At 38.5% G+C, this 13169-nt stretch overlaps 1 protein-coding gene across 1 annotated transcript; it reads right to left on the bottom strand.

Annotated features, from left to right (window-relative positions):
• Nucleotides 1-2408: 2408 nt before the first annotated feature.
• Nucleotides 2409-8857, bottom strand: LOC135470556 (uncharacterized). The gene is made up of 2 exons (XM_064749572.1): nucleotides 8625-8857; nucleotides 2409-5240 (listed from the first exon to the last, which is right to left on the bottom strand). Exons 1-2 carry the CDS (start codon nucleotides 8807-8809, stop codon nucleotides 5048-5050), a joined length of 378 nt encoding a protein of 125 aa, XP_064605642.1. The 5' UTR covers nucleotides 8810-8857; the 3' UTR covers nucleotides 2409-5047.
• Between the last annotated feature and the right edge of the window lie 4312 nt (nucleotides 8858-13169).

Below are 13169 nucleotides of genomic sequence, written 5' to 3'. Positions count from 1 at the left end.
AGCTGTTTGTGTATTATTACGAGCGATGCACGCATGTGGATTATCATGATATACGTTCATGTGTATGTATACTATATTTGTTGTTAAAATACACCTTGTAATGGCAGAGATAAATCGTGCAAATTGTTATAATATATACACGCGATATACAGCTGTGGAACAGTATACGTAAAAAGGAAGTTTGCATAAAAGAAAGGTTCTCAAAAATTACCTGTGAAAATAATCTGTTTCATTTTCTTAAGAATTTTTCATGTCCATAGTGTTTTATAAACATATAAAATGTTGGATTCTATGGCTGCCTGTTACGACCATAATTTCTCACGTAGGCCCAAGTGACGTCAGACGAGTTTATTGCCTAAAACATAAATAAATATACATACTTGAAATGAAGAAGTCGGGCATTTCGAGATTGTATAGCAAGAAACGATATGCCATATATGACGTCACTTGGACTTACACGAAGTTTTTGCTCGCAACAGGTCACCGTAGAATCTAATATCCTTTAGATCATAACTCGTTTATAAAAAATTTTAAAAAATGCATTCTTTTCGGCAGGTTTTGATGGCCCTTTTTATGTTAACTTTATTTCTACGTATATATTATTTTTAAAGATACAGTTTGTCGATGTATCACTATATACATATGGTACACCCTGTGGATAGTCACCATATATATGAAAGTGCGTGTAGCACAGATATGCCATCTGGTGAAAGGGACTGAAGTGCTAGAATAAGGTAATGACCTTGATATTCCTTGATCACGTCCACAATAACATTTTCTGTTATCATGCATATGTCTCACAAATTCAGAATCTCGGTAATTGTATAGGTCTGTGCTATGATCATGTAGGCCTATACATATTTAGTATATATACAGATTTTACTATGACAAAATAGCATTATTATGTTATGGGCTTATCATTATTATCATTTCTAAGTAATTGTCTTTTGTAAGTAATTGTTTTTGTATTGAGCCAGCAGTAATGGTGAAAAGTGTCATCAATATTCAGACAGAATGTATTTCTATCACTGAAGACAGACACTAGTACTTCCGTTTGTTTCTTGGCGGCTTGCGGATAACTCGCAAATTTAATGTCAACACAAAATACCGGTACACCATAAATATTCAGCCAATTATATGGATATACGAATATGGGGTAAATTTTTATTCGGTGATTTTAGGCAAGAAAAAATACGAAAATGTCCATCTGAAAATAAACCACTGCAGAAGAGCGGTAATGATATTTATTTGTTAGGCTTTTATTTCTTGTTCGACCCCCGACAGCCTTACAAAGCAGTCGCTACATTTAAATAGTTTCATCATGGTGACGTAGGCTGATCTCTTCTAATCAGTGTGTCGCGATAGACTCTACGCCAGGAATGGTATATTACTATAACAACGAGTCTGGCATAAGTTTGGAAAAGCTGTGCACATGAGAAGAGAAACCTGTGATAACAGGAAAACCTCGCAGTAGGTCACCTGAACGTTTTTACAAGTACTATAGTCAAGCTGAAAATACCACTCGTACACTTAAATTTGAAATAAATAATTAGAATAGGCCTATGTTAGGTGTCATTGGACGGAAAGAAAAAATTATGTAGGCCTACTGGTCAGATATAGAGCATAGAATGACACGTCGCTCCTTCAGATCTGTAGTTTGCAACGCAAGGGTTCTCGAAAACAGAGTATCAGACCATGTATAGCAATGGGCACACCACTGTTACGACATATTTCATAATTACTTGCATGAGTTTAATATTATAAATAAAATGTATTGTTTGCATTGCACAAATAATACATAAATTCTTAAAAAAGGTTTAGCAATGCTTCTTTTTTTAAATATAAAGGATGTATGGGTGGAGTTTCAAATTTGAGGAACGGTTGTCGGAACGTTGCTCTCAATGTTATTTTTTTATGACTAACACAAAAATACCAAGCATGTCTACATGTTATAAAGCGGTCCCATGATTCGAGCAGAATGGGGCATTATATCCACTCCAGTCACCCCAACCATACAGTGACAGAATAGATTAGCCAAGCTTTAACCAATATCTCAATCAATATCTGTTAAAACACAGAAATTCCCGAATTATTCAACACACCGCCTAATGTCGTCTCATGTAGCTTTTGACCTGCTCGTGACCAGCGAAATAACGGGTTCGATTCCAGCTCCCGGTCGTTCAGCTGAAGCTTTTCGTCAGGATCATTTAATTTTCAGGGACTTCATGTTGATGAGCGGTGTTATCTTCTAGGTTATCAAAGCAATCCTCAAAGGAATGAACATAATGCAACACCGCGGAACTTTTAAATTAGCTTTCTGAAAAGTAACTTCAGGAGGAAATCTGCCGCTATGTTGCCATCGAAACCCTGTAACAAAAGTGGCTGTAAAATTAAGCAAAAAGGACATATACTTTAAAAAAGAAAACTATATTTTAGCGGCTTACAGAGCTTTGAAATTAAACATCATAATGCCCATCATAGTTTCATGCAAGTTATATTTAACGTTGCATATCAGAGGTATAGTTTGTGTGAATCATGTTGGAAACGGAATCACAATGACTTAAATATACAAAATTACAAGCTAGGGCTGGGTTTTAAAATGTGAAGAAAGCCCTGTGTTATGTACAGCAAATGATTGTTTCTTTCCGTTTAGAAGTAGTACATATACCAAAAATATAGTAACAGTGACCATTAGTGTGCTGGTAGTGTACTAGTAGTGTAATCAACACAGTGATCCTTACAAAGAGTCCAATATACTAGAGAGTAATATTTTTAAAGAAATATCATTTATAAAGGGAATAATACATTATAAAGAGTAATCATTGTAAAGAATACAATATCTGTAATCCTTACAGGATGTTACTGAGAGTAATCTTTATCAACAGCGCATGCAATTTGACATGACGTAATCATTACTAAGATTTAAGTCAAAGAAAGCTAAAATAGGAAATAAGGTTCATCATACAGACAGTAAAAATACTTTCATTTGTTTTTCGAGATTTTTAAGAGTATTTAAAGGCATTCAAATATTTGAATACTATGTTGAGCTTTATGAGCCATACTGACGGTATCTAGGAACTCTCAGGTCGACGTCACATCACCTTTTTTTTCCTGATGTTCAGCAGAGGCAAGGAATTTTTGGGGAACATTATTTCAGTAATCGTTTACTCATGGGTAAAAAGAGTTATTACAACACCCAGTGTTCTGATTACAGTTGGAAAAACTTCCTGTGACGTTAGAGTTCCTGAACTCTAATAGAATGGTTGATAAAGCCCACCTTAGAAATTAAATGTTTGAACGTTTTTAACTCCTTTCACAAAAATCTAAAAAAAAAAATGAAACAATATTTATGCATAGTTTTAAGTGGTCTATTTAGTGATGCCTACTTCGATTTTTAGAGGTCTTTTTCATTTAAAGTACACCACGTCATCAAGAGAAGAGTAAGCCAGAGAGTGATCGGAACAATGAGTAAACACTTTAATAGCATCGTAAGCTAAAGTGGATGACATTATAAGAGTATTATCATAAAAAAGAATAAATTATGCCACAGAGTATAATTATCAGCACAACTTCCAGAGGTGCACGTGGCCACTAGATAAACGTAAAGACAACTTAAACTTCATAAACAATTCATGTACAAATTAAATGCGATATGTATAACATGCAACAATGATTTAAATGCGAAGGATCTGAAGAATAAATTATGCAAGTACGTGCGTTGTATGAGTTGTATATAGACACATTGATCTGACTTCAAAGGTGACATAGAAAATATGGTGCAATAAAAAGGCAAAACTGTAGGCGTTGGATAGACATAAACTTTAAAAACTAAAACATCTCAAATCATGAAAAATGAAATTAACAGAAAATGAGATTAATGGAACACAACTTTTATAACATTGGCCTCTGGAGTTTAAGGTGGAGTAGCCTCCCTTGGTCATTTATAGCACTTGCAGCAGAAACCCGACACGACAGGTCCAGACGTTTGCGTAATCAGTTCGATGCCAAACCTTTGATATACACATAAAGTGTGAAATGAGATAGATTTGAATGTTTGGTATCAATTCATCGTGCAGGCAACCATTACTAGTCTTGTTCTAAATAAGAGTTACACTCTGATCATTCTCCTCTTTCCCTTAGCACTACATAGGGCTATATTTATTCGTAAAAGATGTAGAAATAATTACACAGCCTTAGGAAACAGTTCTGAAACAGATGTCAAATTCGATCTTTATAATCTACGTACTATAGATGTAGGTTTAAACGACAGAACATATGTGTAAACCTTCTGATGGACGGAGGGAAATGAATAGTGAAGTAAAGATAAGGCATCGTTTTGCACGAAGCCGTGTTAACTTTAGGGTCGCGTATAACTCTCATAGCCACATAATGCCTTAATTTGGGTGCCTCTCGCGAGATGGCTTCATGCATGCACCTTAAAAAAAGTTGGTAGCCCTAATAAATGGAAATGGGGACGAATGGTTACATTCAGACAACTACAATAATTTGTGAGCTACAGACGATTCCTTCCATCAAAGAGATCTGTGGCTATATAACGTTGAATGTTCACATGATCGCACTTTGCATATCTGCACAAAGGACGTTATTTATCGTTCCAAATGATGACAGGTTTCATTCTCGAACGAAGCATTATTGCACGACAACTGAAAACTTCCAGCAACCACATGACATAAATTCCATCTAGGGTATCGATAAATTCCCTTAAAAGTGATTTCTTCGGTCGAAAATTCCCTCTTTTTTGGAACATATACATCGAACGGGTATAAGAAGGCTCCATCTTCGCTCCATTTTTCTCTCATGTATCGTAACGCTGGATTGTTACCATCTATTCCGTTAATCTCGTGCGGTCGATAATTTTTTTCTGTTACAATAAGGAACATCGTGCATCTTAATGGCTCTTGCTGCTGTAATTATCACGTAAAAGTCGTAAATTCATTTTTTGTTGTTGATTCAGTTTTGGGTACTCCTCCTTGTACTGTTATGTCTAGTTGTCCCTCTTATCATAATTTCGATCGCTGAACTGTCCTCAGTACTTGAAGTAAATCATAACGAGTAACATGACGCAAACCATCGTAAATTTGTGTAGTACGTGAAGGATAAAGTAGCTGAAGGTACTAATGCCGTAGACAACGTGGGGTCCTTCCAAGGCGGCCACAGCCAGAGCCATCCACACGCTGAAGCGGACCGCCTCCTCCCAACGGTTAACCGAGATGAACCGGCTGTAAAAGAAAAGCCAGGGGATAAACCGGTAAAATGATATCTACAGACAGTAATTTAACGTGTGAAGAAATCAGATCTATAGATGCATGAATATCACTATTGTAGTGTGTGTTAAAGGTACAGGTAAGAAGTAAATAGCACTTTCCTGTTTTAAACACATGCATTTGTGTGTAGTTTACACTCATTACTTCGACATCCCTCTACGATCGTACGTGCGAAAGTCTCAGCAACTTGCGAAAGGCCGTGGGTTTCCCCATGGGATCTGCCCGGTTTCCTCTTTCCGTATTGCTTGCCACTATTGTATCGTATGCAATGAGCACGACGTAAAACATCAATCTAATAAATAAATAAATTCTTGAGTACAGCGTAAACCATAAATCAAATAAATAATAAATAATATTTCGACATCGTGTTGTTGTAATAGCCAGGTTCCATTGCCATTATGCCTGTATATTTACAGTGCTGCCTCAGTGAAATACCAGCACTAAGACACCACACATACAGCCGCACCAAACCCTGATCAATTGCTAAAATTGATCAGGGTATAGTTCCTGGCCAAGAATGCCTGCAGGAAGTAACAATATATACCCAGTATTAAAGCAAACATCTTTTCAAGCAAATGTCCAACGCCAAACTTTCAGGGAAGCATTTATGCTCTTCTGCATGGATACACTCCCAAACTGCCCTGCATCAACCGGAACTATCTCAGAACTCCATCCAGAAGTTTTATAACGTTGTCTGTCGTACACTGGGAAGAAGCTAAGTATATCAGCCTCTGTCAGTATTTCATTACTGAATGATTTCAATACTGAATGTTAATATGCAAGTCATGGCCAACACGAAAAAATTCCCGTATCATGAACACTAAACATCAACCATACTGCTCTGTCAAACATATGTCTTTGATTTAGGGTGGAGCTCATGACAAGACGACATGGTATGTTTAGACATGACCTACATTGTTTTAGTATTTCCCATGTGCTTAGTAATAGGTGCTTCCCGGTTATCTCCCTTTGCTGTCTTGTATTATCTGCTATGTTCATGAATGAATGATTATAGATTAAAAACTCTTCAGAAAAAACATTTATGCTCTTGAAGTCTACCGGTTAAATGTTTGATATTAAATACCACTCGCACGTGCACGGAGCAAACCAAAATCAATCATCCTTTACAATACCATGATGACAGAAACAAGAAAGATTGAAAAGTCTTCTATCACCCATGTTGGTTAGCGCGCTAGCACAGCGTAGTGACCCAGAAGCCTCTCACCAATGCGGTCGCTGTGAGTTCAAGACCAGCTCATGCTAGCTTCCTCTCCGGCCGTACGTGGGAAGGTCTGCCAGCAACCTGCGGATGGTCGTGGGTTTCCCCCGGGCTGTGCCCGGTCTCCACCCACCATAATGCTGGCCACCGTCGTATAAGTGAAATATTCTTGAGTACGGCGTAAAACACCAATCAAATAAATCAAATCACCCATGCCTGCTAGAACAGGTATAGTGAACACTCGCACTGGTCGTGTACTTAGTTGTGAATTCTATACTCTTTCGCTATTTACTATAGTATTTGATGAGTTAAACGCCTGGTTCCTAGATAAGGGCACGACGCACTAGATTTGGTAATGATTAGTTTCCAGGGATTCTCTATTTGTGTGTGACATAGCAACTCTCAGCTTGGTCCAAGGTACGTTACCGGTATATATGTATATAAACCACTGTACCCAAGTATATCTGGCCTTGTATTAAGATGGTCACGCGTCCCTCCCACGCAAACATCTGACACGCGTAACTCTGCTGTAAGCATAGCGGTTGACATATAGCTTAGCAGCGCAATGCATATACACAACACACTTCGCCAGACTAAATACACGAGTAGTATACGCATATCTACGAATAGTTGGCATAATCAAGGACATAGCGTGTTAAATCAGGGTTTTATCTTTAACTGATCTTGAACCATCATTATCGGGTAACAGGTTTCAACATGGAAGACTCCGTTTACGGCTTCCACAAGAACTAGTCGCGTAATTGTTGGCACTATGATCATCCATAGATTCCATAAGAACTAGTTGGCTTGATGCTGATTCACTCCATGGCTTCTGTAAGAATCAATCAGATAACTATGGCTTCCACAAGAACTAGTCGAATAAATGTTGACACCATCCATGGCTTCCACAAGAACTAGTCGAATAAATGTTGACATCATCCATGGCTGAAAATAGCTTAGATAGATTAAAAGATGATAAAGATACCCAGGGTCCATGTACGAACTGTCACGATTCTTCGTAAATCAGTTTTCTTGCTAAACTGCATTCAGCAATGACATTTCCAAGGTTAAAGTATCACATACAAGGATATGATTTATGAAAGTTTCCGCGCGAAAAAAATGTAACACGAGTACAAGGCTTGTGAAACTGGGGCATGCGCGTAAACGATAATACATAAGAACGACACTACATCTCAGTGTTACATTATAACAAGTTAAATCTAAGCTAACCTAAAATGTCAGTGAGGGGGCCCTGTTAACAAAATCGCACAGATTAAGCCTAAGATACTTTCACGCATGAGGGGTGTCACATAACCGCATAAATACATACATAGGATCAAAACAACGGGTATCTGGAGCAGTGTCGGTTTCAGAAGATATTTGAGATGGTCTTATTGACACGTAAGGTCACAATAAGGGCAACATTTTTGGTGGTAGATTTTTTCGGGACTGTATAAACAGGGATATTGGTCGCTTGTCAACATCCAAAACACTGTACTAATTTATACATCCTACCTGACACTACTGTGCCTAAGGATTTTTCTTGACGGTGGTCGGTATTAAATTATGGGTGTGCGAAACTGCAGTGCTAGTTACATCTCCAAATAAAAGCAAAGTTGTATGCTCCAAAAACTAATCTGTTCATTTTAACAGAGAGTCGGTTGTCTGAGTGATGCTAGAATGTATTCTTGTATAACATAATACTCTGTCAAATTCAACATAATATCATGTTAGCCTAATGGAATCTTTATGTCGAATTAATAGAATATGTGTGCTATATTTAACAAAATAATCTGTTTCAGTAGCAGAATACATTTTAGCATAACTCAAAAAACAGAATTTCTGTTATAATTAACAGATTAATTTTTGAGTACGTTGTATACGACTAACATGGGTGTCCTACATAGCATAAGACCGATTTGGGCCTATGTTTGGGATATCTACATGCGCAGTTTGCGCTATATATAGGCTTTACGAGAGTGTATTCTTTGTCGATAGGCCTTTTTCACAATAAATATATTGTTATCTTTGAGGCTTTTCCAATAAACAGGGGTAAATATACAGACTTAAGCAGTCCCACTTACATAGGTGTCTATGACCGACTGCTCATTGACACTTACCCCCGGAGGTTCTGCAGGACGATAACCAGGCCGACGTCACAGACGATGGCGGTGATGAGGTAGCGATCTCCCAGGTCCCGACCCCAGTGCTGGAAGCCGGAGTACCACAGGCCGCTGATCAGCTCCCCTAACATGATAGCCACCACCATTTTAAGGTTAAAGCTGATCTGAACATTCAGCGCCATGTTGCCTGTATGCTTTTGTCGGACTCAAGCTACAGCGTCAAAAAAATGTCGATACAATGGTTTGCAAGCAGCACGGATAACTATATCGAACCCTGTGTAGTAGTCGTTCAGACGTTCGCTAGCGGTCGTAGAGGACGTATGGCTTTGACTTGTAACATATCATGTGGGGGATGCTATTCCGGGCAGCCCCCAGTGCGTATGTAGGTCGACTGCACGGGTTAATTTAACCCACTCTCTGACGCATCACTACGATTCAGGCTTTTCGCTGTTCTTATGTTTGTGTAGGCAGGGTGTGAAGCCTACGAAGCACGGTTTTATGACCAGTTTTGAATGGGTAAACACTTCTCACATGCAATGGTTGATAATATATTTCACCTTCACAACCCTTTGCGGGTGCAATCATGCAGTGACGTGGACCGCGCGAGACTCAGCATGACAGGAATCTCATATATACGTACACGTTTGCTAATTATAATAATAGTCTCAACTTTGGCGATAGAGAATGACAACACTATATAAACAAAAGCATATATTTGCATGCTGGTAACGTTTTAACTGGACAGGTCCACGTGGGCATCGACTTTGCCGTTGTGGAACTCCCTTTGATTGTTTGTTATATGCACCACTGACGATTCGATAAAACTTTGTATACATGGCCTAAAATGAAGGGCGACTGAATTTCCTAGTGCAGACCAGGAACCAATGGCCACATCACGCTCCAGTGCCAACCGGAATGTCAGCCTAACCAAAGACACCAGACATGGCGTGACACCAGACCCGCCGACATTTTCCAGTAAAATTTCACGTTTAATAGGTACACCTTAATTTAAACCAAGCTCCAATTGGGTTCAGCAAGTCCTTTGGCTTGATTCAGCCACTGTACCTTTGCGCAGAACCCTATATGGAATTTTAATTCATCGCTTGTATTAAAACTGATTTAAGGTTGGTCGTCTTAATCAGGTGTACGCACAAGGATCTAGAAACAACTGAAACAAACATCAGAATTCATTAACAGTATCCCTTATATATAGCCTACATATAAAACAATGTGTTTATAGGCTATTTCTTTTAGCGAGACGCCTATTTTCAGCTCTCTGTAAAACCAGTCATACTCACTACAAAAACTGCCTTTAGTCAGTGACACGTAGCAACACAAGTTCTATATGTAGACATGTTGGAAGTCCATATTCTTGCAAGAAAAATAAAGTTATAACACATTTTCTAATTCACAGTGTTGAAGTTCATAAGCCTGGTCTCGACGGCAAGAACCCAGTGTCTCGAGTGACGTCAGAATTATTTAAAAAATCAGTGGCATGCTGGATATTCGGCGGAGTTCAACATGTTTTGACGGAGGGTGACACCAGTTCCCTGAACTACTATCGACTTAACTGTAAACCCTGTTACTTACACTGTCATATTTGGTATTGTTCACACGTTTTAGAATAATGTAACACTAATAAATGAATTTTATTTTATCTCTTGTAGCATATGATCTCGCGGCAATATAGATTTAGAGATGGACTTCAGAGAATTTAAGCAATGTAGGCTATTTACAGAGACATTAGTATAGGCTATGTTACTGCGTGGGGTTTCTTCTAACCGCTTGTTGGTGCAGCCGTTGTAAAACAAAATACCATCGACCCCCATTATCCAGCATGCAACTTGCTTTTGAATAATTATGACGTCACCCGACGCAATTAGTTCTTGTCGAAACTCAAATAGAAATAGAAAAAAGTTTGTATCATTTTGTAGAACTTGTGTTGTTACGTGTCACTAACTAAAGGCAATTTTGGCTCCGAGTATCTGGCTTTGAATATGGGAAACTCGCTGAAAGAAAGCGAGTTTTGCCCACAGGGCAAAACAGACAGATTTGTTCTGCCATGGGTGTATAATTAAATAAATGTTGATCTCCATGGTTTACCGTGAATCTCGATTCGCTCTCAGTCCTGTCAATGGCATGTTTCAAAAGTTCTCCACCGTCATCGTTGAGGACTAGTGTATGGTTTAAACCTATATTCTGGTGTTTGTACAAAACCCAGGATAATGTATTCATCAATTCCTCCGATAATGTGCGAGCTGCGTGGAACTAAACTAGTGTCTGTATCCACACTAAGGGTTCTTGAACCATCGACACCAGTACACTTTCTTTTACCCAGAAAAATTTGGTTCATTACCGCCTGGAAGTTCTGGCATCAACCTACGGATGGTCTTGGGTTTTACCCGGACTATACCCGGTTTCCTCCCACCATAATGACGGCCTCCGTCGTATAACTGAAATATTGTTGAGTACGGCGTAAAACACCAATCAATCAATCAATCAATCAATCAATCAATCAAATCAATCAAATCAACCATTACCGCAACCATCTATAACGTATAGACTATACATGCCAATATACATGGAAGATCATGGGTAGATAATGAAAGATTTATAGTCCAAATGAACAAATAAATAAATTAATTAATAAATGCCGAAAATTATCTCGGTTACATTTGCCCCGGTGCACATATACACATACAAGCTACGTGTAGTCCTTTATGTTGTTGGTCAAGACTATTTCATGTACACTACGGAGACCAGCATTATGGTATTATGGCAGAGCCCGGGGAAACCCTCCTCCCTTTCACCGACCCACCGACTATCTGCAGTTGCTGGCAGACGTTCCCACGTACTGCCGGAGAGGAAACCAGCATGATCTCCCACCCACCGCGTTGGTGAGAGGCCCATGGGTCATTGTGCAGTGCTTGCACGCTAAGTACTCGACCCAATACATGATAGTATATAGGCCAACACGTGCTTGAGATCACAAAGCACGTCGTAAATTTATCTTCGCATGTGTTACATGTATATACATTGTTTTTTTCGCAAGTGGCTTAAAGGATTAAAATGAAACATTGTGTGTTCCTTTACTAAAACATGTGGTCAATTCTACAGAATCCCCGGGTAGAAGATCAACCTGTGCAAAGTTACACACACACTTAAATGTGCACCATATTGGAGGAGGACAAGTGGTCTTATTTCTTGCCAAAGTCCCTCAAGCAGTCAGAGCGGGGAATCCAGAAATTCCCAGTTCAAGGCCGGGTTTGAACCCGCACTTGGTGTGTTTCAGCAATTGAAAACCCAGTATTTTCGTTGGTACAGGTAACACCAGTCTTGATACCATTCAGACAGACCTGCAGCCAGGTTGCTATGGACTTGGTGCCCGGACAATACCCGTTAACTGGATAGAAACATCCTGTTTTTAAAAAGTATTTACGCAGAGGTTTGCGTTATCAACGATATATGAATATGTGAATGTACCAGGATTGTACTGAACCCACATACAATGTTCCTGTAACTGAAATGTAAAAAAAAAAATCACTGCTTGGTAGATATTTGTTGATTTATTTTCAATATTTTGCCCTCAACAATGACATCACCAAAACTAGTTAAAACACAATAGGTCAATAAATACCACTATGTTTAAGAATGGAATTTCAAGGCACCTGCATTTAAAATCTAAGAGGAAATATTGCTTTAAAGGTAAATATTGTGCAAAATGAAGTAAAGATGAATTGTCAAGATGTAATACCTTCCAACGACTTTTTCATGTAATGTAAGAACACAATGACAAAGGTTTCAAAGTTTAGAGATCTAAATCTGACTGCCCAAATTTAATAAAATGAATTCAAATTCAAATTGTGTCCCATTTCCACCCACCAAGCAAGATCTGATTTGTTTTTGCATCATTGCAACCTTATTATATTTATTTTTTTGACTGGTGTCTTACGGCATACAACAGAAAAAATTTTCTTACACCACCAGCATCATGTTGGTATGAAACCAGGCAGAGTCCGAGGGCAACACACGACCATCTGCAGATTGTTTACAGACCTTCCTAAGTATGACCGGAGAGGAAGCCAGCATGAGCTGGACTTGAACTCACAGTGACCGCGTCGATGAGAGGCTCCACTGCTCCTCCCTGGCACACTAAGGTGATGTAAGTAACATTTTACTTAAACACACGAAGGTAATTAAATGTTGACACTTTGTATTACCCATTTTCCAAACTGTACTACATGTACATTTAAAAATGACACATGATGATGCACAATTCTGAGGGTCAATAAAAAAGGAAGTTTTAATTCCTTCTGTGACAATTTGCACTTAACAGTTTTTTGTACTGCAGAAAAAGTGTACACATACCTGTATTTCACCAAAAGTTGTTATGTAAAAATGCACTTTCAAAAGTTCATGAAGGCCATAAAATGATACTTTTGATGCCAACACTTAACTTTTTCTGATAAGACATTAATCAAAGATCACAGAACATTTTTAAGTGGATCTATACTGTGGATGAATCAGCAAAACCTGTCACTG

Source organism: Liolophura sinensis, chromosome 7 (genome assembly GCF_032854445.1).
Source record: "Liolophura sinensis isolate JHLJ2023 chromosome 7, CUHK_Ljap_v2, whole genome shotgun sequence".
Lineage (NCBI taxonomy): Eukaryota > Metazoa > Mollusca > Polyplacophora > Chitonida > Chitonidae > Liolophura > Liolophura sinensis.
Note: the sequence above shows the minus strand (reverse complement) of the source record. Positions and strands in the feature narration are given on the sequence as shown.

Coding starts and splice junctions, on each gene's coding strand:
- LOC135470556 (XM_064749572.1), bottom strand. CDS start 8,809: ATGGCGCTGAATGTTCAGATCAGCTTTAACCTTAAAATGGTGGTGGCT. Junction 5,241..8,624: donor GTCCTGCAGAACCTCCGGGG/GTAAGTGTCAAT, acceptor TTTCTTTTACAG/CCGGTTCATCTCGGTTAACC.